Consider the following 10225-nt stretch of genomic DNA (forward strand, 5'->3'; position numbering starts at 1 on the left):
GGGATTGAACACCCCCAACATTGAAGACCTCTTCTGGCTTTGCCTGCAGGACCTGGGCTGTGGTGCAAGCTTGGGTGTCATCTCAGATAACCTTCTGGTGACTGGTGGCCAGGGCTGCGTCTCCTTTTGGGACCTAAACTATGGGGACCTGTTACAGACCGTCTACTTGGGCAAGAACAGTGAAGCCCAGCCTGCCCGGCAGATTTTGGTGCTGGACAATGCTGCCATTGTCTGCAACTTTGGCAGTGAGCTCAGCCTAGTATATGTGCCCTCTGTGCTGGAGAAACTGGACTGAAGGCAGGTCAACCACTCTACTCCCTTTCTCCCATCCCACTGTGGGGCAAAGGGAATAGCAACTCTTTGGACCTAGATTGGAGGCAATAGCTGGCATCTTCTTTGCAGCTGACTCTGAGCTGTTGTCTCCTGACTGTAATAATAAACTTTTTTAAAAAACCACATTTACCAGGGCTGAAGTTGTCTTTCCTCACTCCTAGACCCTTCTCAGAGCTGTCCAAGAAATGTGGGGTAGGAACAGCAAAGGGCAGGGGTCTCTGGCACCTCTGAGGCAGTAGTAGGTGAACTCAAGACAATGGCCACAGAATAAGTTTATTATTTCAGTAGCCTAGGGCTGGAAAAATGTCAGGTTCCACAAGGGAGCAGAGCCTGATCTGAGGCCTGCAGTGTTTCTCCATCTGGCAGAGCTGAAGGCAGCAAGGATGGGAGGTGTAGTGTAAGGATCAGATAGGCAAAGCCGTTTCAGGTCTTATTGAGTGTCCAGAGTGGATCCAGGAGGCTGAGGGGGTCATCCGTAGGCTGGGCAGCCCTTAGACCCTGCCCGTTGTGGGCCTGCAGAAAGTTCTGCTTGCTCATCCGCTGCTTTCCCCGTAAAGAACTGTCCAGTGAAAATGCTTCTGGAGTCAGAGAGGCCAGCAGCTCCAGGGATGACGAAGGGGGCCCTAAGCTGGGGGCTTCAGGCACTGATGGCTCCTCCTCTGGCTGGGGGGCTTCAGGCAGAGGCGAAGAGAGAGGGGGAGGCGAGGAGGATGGGACAGGGGTAGACTCTGGAAGGCTAGCTGGTGGAAGACCTGGGGCTTCTACAAGGCCTGGGAGGATGGCAGCTGGGGAATCCAAGCCACCTAGAGGCCGGATGCTGAGCTTGGCAATGGTAGCCTGAATGGAGCTGATGGGCACGTCTCCACCAAGGACCAGATCCTGGGAGTCCTGAGGAAGGTGGTTCTGTGGAGGGAGGGCTTAAGTAAGAAGGCGTTCACTGGGTTGTTACCATCCCAGCTGCCCTCAAGGAACTGCCCTCACCTTCTGGCTGATGTTCACGGTGGCCACAGGCTTGCCAGGAGGAGGCACACCATGGCGCTGTAGGACCTGCTCCACGTGTCTCACCAATGCCTCATGGCAGAACTTGAGATGAAGCTAGAGACACACATTTGGTCTTGTCAGCTGGACAGGGCCATCCTCACTAAGGGCAAGCAAGACCCCAGCTTAGCCCAACCCACCCACTCACTTTTTCCTGTAGCATGTGTTTCCTCTGCTGCCGCATCCGCCTCACCAGCTGGGGCAGCTCTGGAATCCCATTCCCAGCCTCCACCTCCTGCACTGCTGCATAGAGCAACGCGAAGGCTCCTGTGCGGCCCACCCCAGAGCTGTGACAACAAACAAGTGTAAGGCCAGGCTAAGAGCCCACAGGATACAAAGTCTCACTCTGGTACTGCCGGCTCCCTACCTGCAGTGTACAACAATAGGTGTGTGCAGGGGTCGCTGGTGCAAATAATGTGCATGTACCTCCTGGATGAAGCGCAACAGATTGCCAGGGCTGTCTGGCAGGCCTCTGCAGGGAAAGGGCAGGTATGAACTAGGCTTGATGTGAGGCCTTCATCCCTAAGCACTCAAAGAGTTTGCACTTGACCCCACCACCCAGAACAGTGAACGCACAACTCAGGCCAAGTAGGGAAGTGGAGGTGCACAAGAGAGCGCTTGAGGCTCTGATCCCGGAACTGCAGACTCAGCACTCGCTCCACATGGGTTTCGGTAGTACGAATACTGCTCAGTGCCACACTCAGGGCTCCATGCACCATGGGCTGGCCCCTCTCCGTGGGGAAGTAACGCGCCACCTTTTGCTGAAGGGTAGACAAGACAATTAAGGCTTGCTTTCCTGGACTCCCTGCTTCCCCACTCCGATTCCCTCTTGGATGCCCATCTAGGCTCTTACCTTTTCCATCTCAGCCTCAGACACCAGCATGACAATGACTGACACTTTCTGTTCATGCACCATGAGCCAGAAATCTGCAGCTGTGCCAGGCAGCGGAGCCTGGGTGGCCACTAAGGGTGGACAGTATGGCGAGAGCCCCTCCACACAGCTAGCATTGATATAGTCATCTTTGCCTGAGCGCAGCACCACACGGTTACTGTCATATGGCATGACGTCCTGGTGCCGGTTCTTCAGGGAGTAGCAGCGGGCAATGGCAATGGATCGACCTCGGGCATCATGTTCCTGTGCCTCTTGCAACTCTCTCCAGATGGCATCCAGTGCTCCTGCATCCCCCAGCTGGCCCCGAAAGGCCTCTAGCTCCTGCTGCAACTGCTGCAGCCTCTCGGGATGTTCATAGGGGTCCTGCTCGATTAGCCGCAGGGCCTGTGGCCGACGGCCCTCAGCTGCATCTACCTTGGTAGGCTGCAGCAAGGGCTGCCCACCCCCAGGAGGCTGAGTGCCTCCATGCTGGCTCTCAGGGCTAGAAGACAGTAGGTCTGCAGCTGCAGCACCTCGACGCAAACAAGGTGGCTCGGCTGCTGGAGGTCTTGAAGGTACTGGGCCAGGCCCTGGTGATGGGGCAGGTGAAGGCACCAAGTGGGGACTAGGGGTGGGCTGACTGGCTGGTGGGGGGCCTCGAATGGAGACAGGGGTTGCCTGAGGACCAAGGGGCCTAGGGGAAGGGGCAGGGCCATATGTCAGGGTGGGGTGAGGATGAGGGGGCCCAGGGCTGGGGAAAGGCAGAGCTCCTGAATGTGGGGGAAGAGGGTCTTGAGATGGGCCTGGATAGAGCTGTGTGTGCAGGGTGGGTTGTGGTTGTCCCAAGACAGCAGGCTGAGGAGTAAAATGGTAGGGGGGTGGTGGTGGCAGAATCCCTGGGGCCTGAGATGGGAAGAGATGTGGATGCTGGAATGGAAGGGGCTGTTGTGTGGGTTGTGGCCCAAATGCTGGCCGCTGGGGCTGGGGCTGGGGCTGGGGCTGGGGCTGGGGCTGGGGCTGGGGCTGGGGCTGGGGTTGGGGCCCAGTCCTGGGGACTGGAAAGCCTGTGGAGATCCCAGGAGGAAACTGATGCTGTGGTAGAGGGCCTGTGAGGTGCTGCTTGGTCCCTATAGAATAAGTATAGGGTGCAGGCAGAGGCTGCTTGGTCCCTATAGAATAAGTATAGGGTGCAGGCAGAGGTTGCGGTTGGGGAACAGATTGGGGTACAGGCTGAGGCACTGGAAAGCAGGGCTGGGGAAGAGCTGGGGTCGGGTTTGGCCGTGGTGCCGTGTGGCTAGAGATCGGGGCTTGGACACTATCTACTGTGGTGGTAGCTGGCCGAACTGCCATGGCTAACTCCGGTCCTGAGAGCTGAGGAGGTGGAGCAGAGGGAAGACCTACCACTGGTTGGGGTGGCCCTACCCCTGCATAGGGACCGCTTACAATTCCATGTTGGGGAGAGGATCTGGGAACAAGGCCCAATTCCGATGTATAGGCAGGGGCTGGGTAGGGGACCGTCGCAGGTGCCATGGGAAGTGCAGCCCTAGGCTGCATCAGTTGAGTGGGACCTGAATAAGTTCCAGGGGGTAAGGGTCCTGAGAGATAGTGGGTTGCTGGGCCTGTGGAACTAGGGAAGGTGCCAGGAGAAAAGTGGAGAGGGACAGTAGTTCCTAGGAATGGGTCAGGCAGCCGTGGGCCGACCATCATGTCAGGGGGCAAGCTGCGCAGCTCCTCAGGTGGGTCTCCAGCCTCCACTGCCTCCCCCTCCTCACGGCGGGACAGCAATGGCTTTGGGGCTGTAGGCCGAGGTGGTGGTGCCTTCTTCTTCAGCTCTCTAAGGGACAGGCAGGGAAGTAAGGCCAGCCTCCATAAGCCAGGCTGGCCTGGGCTCAACCTACAGTGAAGCCTAAAGCCCACACCTACCTGTCCAGGAGCTGCTGGCGAGCGGCCTCTTGGGCACGGCAGATGGATTGTGCCCGTTCCAGCAGGGTAGCCACCTTGCTTTCCAAGTCTGCATAAAAGTCCTTGCCTTCCTGGGACTTCTTCATCAGGTCCTCATAGGCCTCACAGGATGCTACCAGGGTCTGTAGTGTGGAGTTCCACCTTGGTGGGCAAAACAAAAAAGCCAGATAAGCCAAGCTATAGGGATAGAGTTCTGGAAGGAGCTGCGCTAAGCACAAAGGCGGGTACTGACTTTTGGTCCAGCTCACTAAGCACCCGCCGCACAGCTGCATACTGCACGTTGGCCTCAGTCAGGGCACGGAGGACATTGTCCTGGGCGGCCAGGTTCTGCTCCAGGTACACCTTCAGCTGGTCATACTTCTTCAGCTGTTCCTCAAACAGTTTCTGAGGGAAGATGGGGACAACAATACCTAAGGAGAAGCCCAGAAACAGAGCCCTGTCTCGCTGCTCATCCAACCCACCTTCATCTCTGAGTGATCAGTGGTGACCAGGGAGGCAGTGATGTCATCTTTCTGGATCAGCTCTCGGAGCTGCTGTTCCAAGGACACCCGCTGGTCCCGCATCTCCTGCACCTTGGCGAGGATGCGCTTCAGGTTTTGCAGCACGGCTTTGTCCTCTGAGGGCAGCAGCAGTCAGTAAGATCAAAGGGACCCTAGTTCCAAGCCTTTCCCCATAGCAATGGGCGGGGCTTACCTGGGGTGAGGGCTGGTGTGGGTAGGGCAGCCCGCACCTGGTCCAGTGGTCCACTGAGCAGGCGCAAGTTACCAACATGCAGGTTCATAGCACGATGCAGCTCACTGTTGGTGAAGGAAGCCTTTTCATGCACTTCCATGTACTTGGCCCATTCTCGCCTCACCTCTGCAAGCTCAGCCTTGGCAACAGAGGGGCCAGAGCCAGCCCCAGCCTGGCTCAGGGTCTCCTGCAATTTCTGCTCTTGCAGCTCATCTTCCTCCAGTAGATCCCTGATGTCCTTCAGGGAAGCCTCCACGTCCGTGAACACCCCTGACAGCACTGAGGTATATTGAGGGTAGACACTGAGGTAGGCAGACCAGGCACCACCCTGCCTTCTGCCCCCAAGACACTGAAACGCCCACTTAGACTAGAGCTTGTTTCCTAGAACTTACTAAACCCCACAAACATAGAAGTGATCCACAGAAACATGTGGGCAGGACACGCCCGGCCCAGGGCTTCACCAGCATCCTCAGTGAGGAGGCCATGGCAGACGCTTGCACGCTACCCCTGCATCTGTCTGCTGTGCTCTGCTCACCCTGCATAGACTGGACAAGGTTCTTGACAGTGTCAGGCCGGACGCTGAGTGCCGCACACTTCTCCATGAGCTGGGGGGGGATATGGTTGTAGGCATCCAAGTTGTCCACTGTCTCGGGGTCAAGCTGCATGGAGTCCATGAACTGACTAGGGAAGGAAGAGGGATGCTGGGCTGGCCCAATTCCTTCCACATAAAGAGCCTGCTCAGCCTGCCACTGGAACTAGACTGAAGACTTAGCAGGGAGAAAATTGTGACCTTTACCTCTCTAATACCACATGGCCTAGTAGGCTATGCCCAAGCACTGATACAACTGGTGTCTCCACAGCACATTGACACCTATAGTCTAGATCTACGCTCTGGGCAGGGAGGCAGGAAACCTGGTGTGTACCCACCCCCCACCACTTGTCCCGCACTTACTCTAGGACCTCATTCTTATCTTCAATTTTGGCCAACATTTCCCGGAGCAGTTTGGCCTTCTCCTCACTGTGGAGTAAACAGAGCAGCTGCTAGAGACCTGTATTTTTGAGAGACACCAAGACCCTTTATGCCAAGGAAAGGGCCAGTCCCTCCTACACACCTGTATAGTGATGAGGCCTCATGGGCAGCCATGGGTACCAACTTGGCAAAGATGTCAGGACCTGTAACAGCTGGGTCTGTGGGGTTTACTGGCAAGGGCTTCACCAAGGGCGCTCCTAAGGGCATCACAGAGATCAGGTCCATATGAAAACTCAAGCAGCCCCCTCCCTATCCATCTTCTGCCAAGCCCACTCCTCAGCTTCCCTCAGCTGTCACACCTTTCACAGGCTGAAGGGTATCCAGTGCTGGCACAGCCTCATGGTAGATAAAGTCATTGTCCTTCTTGGCAGAATTATATCTGGGAGTCAGGAATGGGGAGGAGACAGATTACCAAGGACAACTAGATTCCCATAGCACTGTTAGCTTCCTCCCAAGAATATAAGGATAACCACCCTAGTCCCACACACTCACTTTCCCCCAATGACATCCATAGCAAAGCGAAGTGCATCTTGCACAGTGTCAGGCTGGCCCTGTGGAGCAGAGATAAGAAATAACCAAGGCCAGTGCTGATCTGTCAGGTCAGCTAGCTCTGCTTTCATGGCTCTGAAGGGCAGCCACATGTGGTCAGCTTTACCTTGGCCAACTTGATGGCTTCATTAAGTTTGTCCAGGGCACTCTGGAAGTAGGCCACCTGTGGAGGGCAAAACCTGGTCTGTCCTTTCCTGCTTGGACCCTAATGTTCCACATCCCTACTTCATCCTACCTGATGATCGCATCACTGACCGTAAGACCAGCCCCTCAGGTAGCAGATGCAGCCAAGCCAACAGCCCCCAAACAGCTCCACTGTGGCTTACACCTCCAAAGAGCTATCCTCCCTGTGGGGACCCCACCATACCTCCTGAGACCCTTAAAGACAAGGACTGCAAGGTGGTGATGGCTTGGCACATGGTGTGAGGAGGAAGACAAGGGTGGGGACAGAGAGGACCAGCTCCAATATGATGCAAAGATGATCATAAAAGCCCGGAACAGATCCTCAGTGCACCCCCTTACCCACAGTCCACTCACCCGTTCCCCAAATTTCTGTTGCTCCTCAGCCTGCTTCCCCATGTGTAGCTGGGCAAAAAGGAATAGGCATCATGACTTGTTTCCTAGGCTACAGCCACCTGGCTCACTCCACACCCAGCAACCCCTCACCATACATGAGCCACAGCCGCAAAGTAGTAGATCTTCATTTGGACAAGTTTCTTCCAGTCCTTCTGGATACGGCCCAGCAGGGAGGCAGTATCAGGGTTTTCCAAGGCCCGGCATGCCTCCTTATAGTAATCTACCACCTAGGAGTTGGAATGAGTCCAGTTATCAAGGACCAGGGGCAAAGCAAACTGAGCATCCTCAGCCCTCTTCCTACCTGTGCGCTGATGCGGGCCACTAGAAAGCTCTTCCGGTTGTCCAGCATGGACTTCTCCAACAGGCACTCCTGAGCCTGGCCCTAGAGCAACAAGTGCAGGTCACCTGAAGGTCCTTTCCTTCCTGGGAGCCAAGGGACAGACCAAAATATCCCCTCTCCTCTAGTCTCCCCCAGAATGAACTCACTGCCTGATCTCCTGAAACTCAGAAGACCCAACACCAGGGCCTCTCCTGCCTGTCCCTTACTACAGGTGTGTGGCTGGCCCATGATCTAGCTGGAACTGCCTCCCTCCTCCCTTAGTCATTTTTTCTCCAACTCAACTTAAAGTTAGGGGCGGTGGCTCATGATTAACCCCAAAAAGACAAGAGGCAGGAGGATTGGCCATGATTTTGAAGAAAGCACGGACTACACATGGACCAGCCTGAGCTACAGAACATGACCCTATTTCAAAACAGAAACAAGAGCAATCTGGCTTCACCAGGGCCCCTCCTGCTCACCAGCATGAGGTTGACATTGAGCGTAAGGATCTGGCGACTCATGTCCACACTGAAGGCCTGTGGGAAGTGTTCACGCAGGTAGGCAAAGGCGCCTGCTGCACACTGGAAGTGGGTGCAGGAGACTTTCATGCCCTGGGAGGGAAGAGGTGAGAGATGCCACTTCCATAAGGCAGGAAGCAATCAAACTCTGGCGGCTGAGCCCACACTGCCCCCATGCTCACCTCCTCAGACACCCGCTTGTCCATAGCCCCCAGCATGGAGTGCAGTGCACCTACAGAGGCAGGGGACACTCGGTTACAAGAGCCTGGAGATGCTTCCCAGGCTGCCCACTCCTGTGCTGAGGCTGAATTCGAGGGGCACTGCTGTCAGTCAGTCAGAGAAACAGGTCTGAGACCTGGGCAGTCAGTCCACGGATTCCCGAGGAAGAACTAGCACAAGCCAGCCAAATCTTTTCTCCGGTTATACGCCTGACCGGGGGAAAGCAGGGAGGAGCCCTATTCTTTCCCTCAGCCAATAGCACAGCTGACTTGAAGGACAGTCTAAGGCCGGCTTTGACCTCCCTCCCTGAAGCAATCTGAAAGCCATTAATTGGGGAGCAGGGGTGATACTCTCAGGCAAAGAGAGGCCATGACTCCCTGTTGGAGTAAGTACACAGCGACAACTTTTGTGATAGCCCAGCAGAGTAGCCCATTAAACAGCGACATGCCAGGGCCCCAGAAAACAGCACAAGTGCCTGTGTGCTGTGGTAGAGGTGGGGGAGAGGTTAGAACCCAGGCATCTTCCTTTCATCCACCATGGCTGTTTTGGCCATCTGACCTAATGGACTGAGAGCCTGGGCTGGGAGGGCTTGGAGGCGGCCATGGAAGGACCAAGCAGCTCACCGAGGTTGTAGAGAATACAGGCCTGCTCGTACTTGATGTCCTCATGGGCCACAGACTTGCCCGAGAAGATCTCAGTCCTGCAGACATGCCATTGATCTCAGTCACAGAGATGGCAGGAGCTGGACTGGGCCCACGGGTCAGGGGAGGGGACCAACCACCCCAGTATGAGACAGGAGTCTATGGGAGATCACACTAACCCATTCCCCATCTTGTGCAGCAAGGAGAGAAGAGAGGGGACCCAGGCACCCCAGCTGTCCAGGTACCTTCTCAGTTCTCATCTTCCCAGCCCGGTCTACAGTGCTCACCAGGTGACAGCTACAGCAGCCTCCTGGCCTGAGCCCATGGGCACCCGACTCTGTAGGTAGTGTAGCTGGCCAAGGTACTTTCGAAGGACACTGCAGCCCTCAAAGTCCCGGGCAACACGAATAGCATTCTGGGAAGTAGGATGGAAGAAAAAGGCTCACCATCACTAGAATTGCAAAGAAAGCCCTCTCTCTGCCCACAGTTATTGGAGATACAATCCTGGCAGCCAAGGCTGGCAGACTGAGTCTGTCCCACATTTCTAGAAGACACTCTGCAATGTGCTTTGAATTTTTTACTGTATTTAACTTTTTACTTTTATTTGTTTTCTGTTTTCTTTTTTTCGAGACAGGGTTTCTCTGTATAGCCCTGGCTGTCCTGGAACTCACTTTGTGGACCAGGCTGGCCTCGAACTCAGAAATCCACCTGCCTCTGCCTCCTGAGTGCTGGGATTAAAGGCTCGCGCCACCACGCCCGGCAACTTTTTACTTTTAAAAAAAATTATTTTATGTGTATAGGTGTTTGGCCTGCATGTATGTGCACCACATGCATGTCTGGTGTCTGTGGAGGCCTTCCCTGGATCTGTAATTATATATGGCTGTGAGCCGCCATGTGGGTGCTGGGAACTGAAACTGAGTCCTCTAGAGGAGCAGCAGTGCTCTCGAGTGCTGAGACATTGCTCCAGCTTCATCTGCAGTTCTTCATCTGAAACTGGACAGTTAGAGAAATCCAGGCCAGCGGGGCAGGAAGATACGCAGCTGCATCCCAGAACCAGGAGGCAGGGATAGGGGCAACAGTTGTTTAAGGCCATTCTTGGCTACAAAGCAAGTTTGAAGTCAGCCTGAGTTACAGGAGACCCTGCATCAAAAAAAAAAAAAAAAAAAAAATGATGTGTGGGAGGCCAGATATTCAAGACAAAGAAAAAATCCTTGAATGTGCATACAAAACCACTTCTCACAGCACTGTCAGATTAAAAAACTGGATGCCACAAGACTTTCTATTACAGAAGACTGTTTACATGAATTATGTCAAGGCTACTCACACAAGAAAACAGTCCACAGCTAAACTAAAGACAAAAGTTAGCCGGGGGTGGTGGTGCGAGCCTTTAATCCCAGCACTCGGGAGGCAGAGGCAGGTGGATTTCTGAGTTCGAGG

The 10225-nt window shown here is 54.9% G+C and overlaps 2 protein-coding genes across 3 annotated transcripts in view; one reads left to right on the forward strand and one right to left on the reverse strand.

Moving 5' to 3' along the window:
• The window catches only part of Scap (SREBF chaperone), a 53609-nt gene extending 53147 nt beyond the window's left edge, over positions 1-462 (forward strand). For both annotated transcript variants that reach the window (XM_021206075.1, XM_021206076.1), the window contains exon 23: positions 50-462. In XM_021206075.1, coding sequence (XP_021061734.1) covers positions 50-295 — 246 coding nt within the window. In that variant the 3' untranslated portion in view covers positions 296-462. The remainder of the gene's footprint in view (positions 1-49) is intronic.
• A 126-nt stretch (positions 463-588) lies between these two features.
• Ptpn23 (protein tyrosine phosphatase non-receptor type 23) overlaps positions 589-10225 on the reverse strand; it is a 22948-nt gene continuing 13311 nt past the window's right edge. The window contains exons 3-25 of the mRNA XM_021206782.2: positions 9076-9203; positions 8771-8847; positions 8111-8160; positions 7890-8021; positions 7393-7473; positions 7187-7318; positions 7053-7100; positions 6622-6678; positions 6459-6517; positions 6266-6345; positions 6049-6163; positions 5889-5954; positions 5472-5617; positions 4898-5215; positions 4666-4820; positions 4437-4588; positions 4166-4345; positions 2225-4076; positions 1948-2132; positions 1739-1843; positions 1520-1658; positions 1315-1428; positions 589-1236 (exon numbers count right to left, since the gene is read on the reverse strand). Of these exons, the coding sequence (XP_021062441.1) occupies positions 757-1236; positions 1315-1428; positions 1520-1658; positions 1739-1843; positions 1948-2132; positions 2225-4076; positions 4166-4345; positions 4437-4588; positions 4666-4820; positions 4898-5215; positions 5472-5617; positions 5889-5954; positions 6049-6163; positions 6266-6345; positions 6459-6517; positions 6622-6678; positions 7053-7100; positions 7187-7318; positions 7393-7473; positions 7890-8021; positions 8111-8160; positions 8771-8847; positions 9076-9203 (4851 nt within the window). The 3' untranslated portion in view covers positions 589-756. The remainder of the gene's footprint in view (positions 1237-1314; positions 1429-1519; positions 1659-1738; positions 1844-1947; positions 2133-2224; positions 4077-4165; positions 4346-4436; positions 4589-4665; positions 4821-4897; positions 5216-5471; positions 5618-5888; positions 5955-6048; positions 6164-6265; positions 6346-6458; positions 6518-6621; positions 6679-7052; positions 7101-7186; positions 7319-7392; positions 7474-7889; positions 8022-8110; positions 8161-8770; positions 8848-9075; positions 9204-10225) is intronic.

This window comes from Mus pahari, chromosome 10 (assembly GCF_900095145.1).
Source record: "Mus pahari chromosome 10, PAHARI_EIJ_v1.1, whole genome shotgun sequence".
NCBI classification, from domain to species: domain Eukaryota; kingdom Metazoa; phylum Chordata; class Mammalia; order Rodentia; family Muridae; genus Mus; species Mus pahari.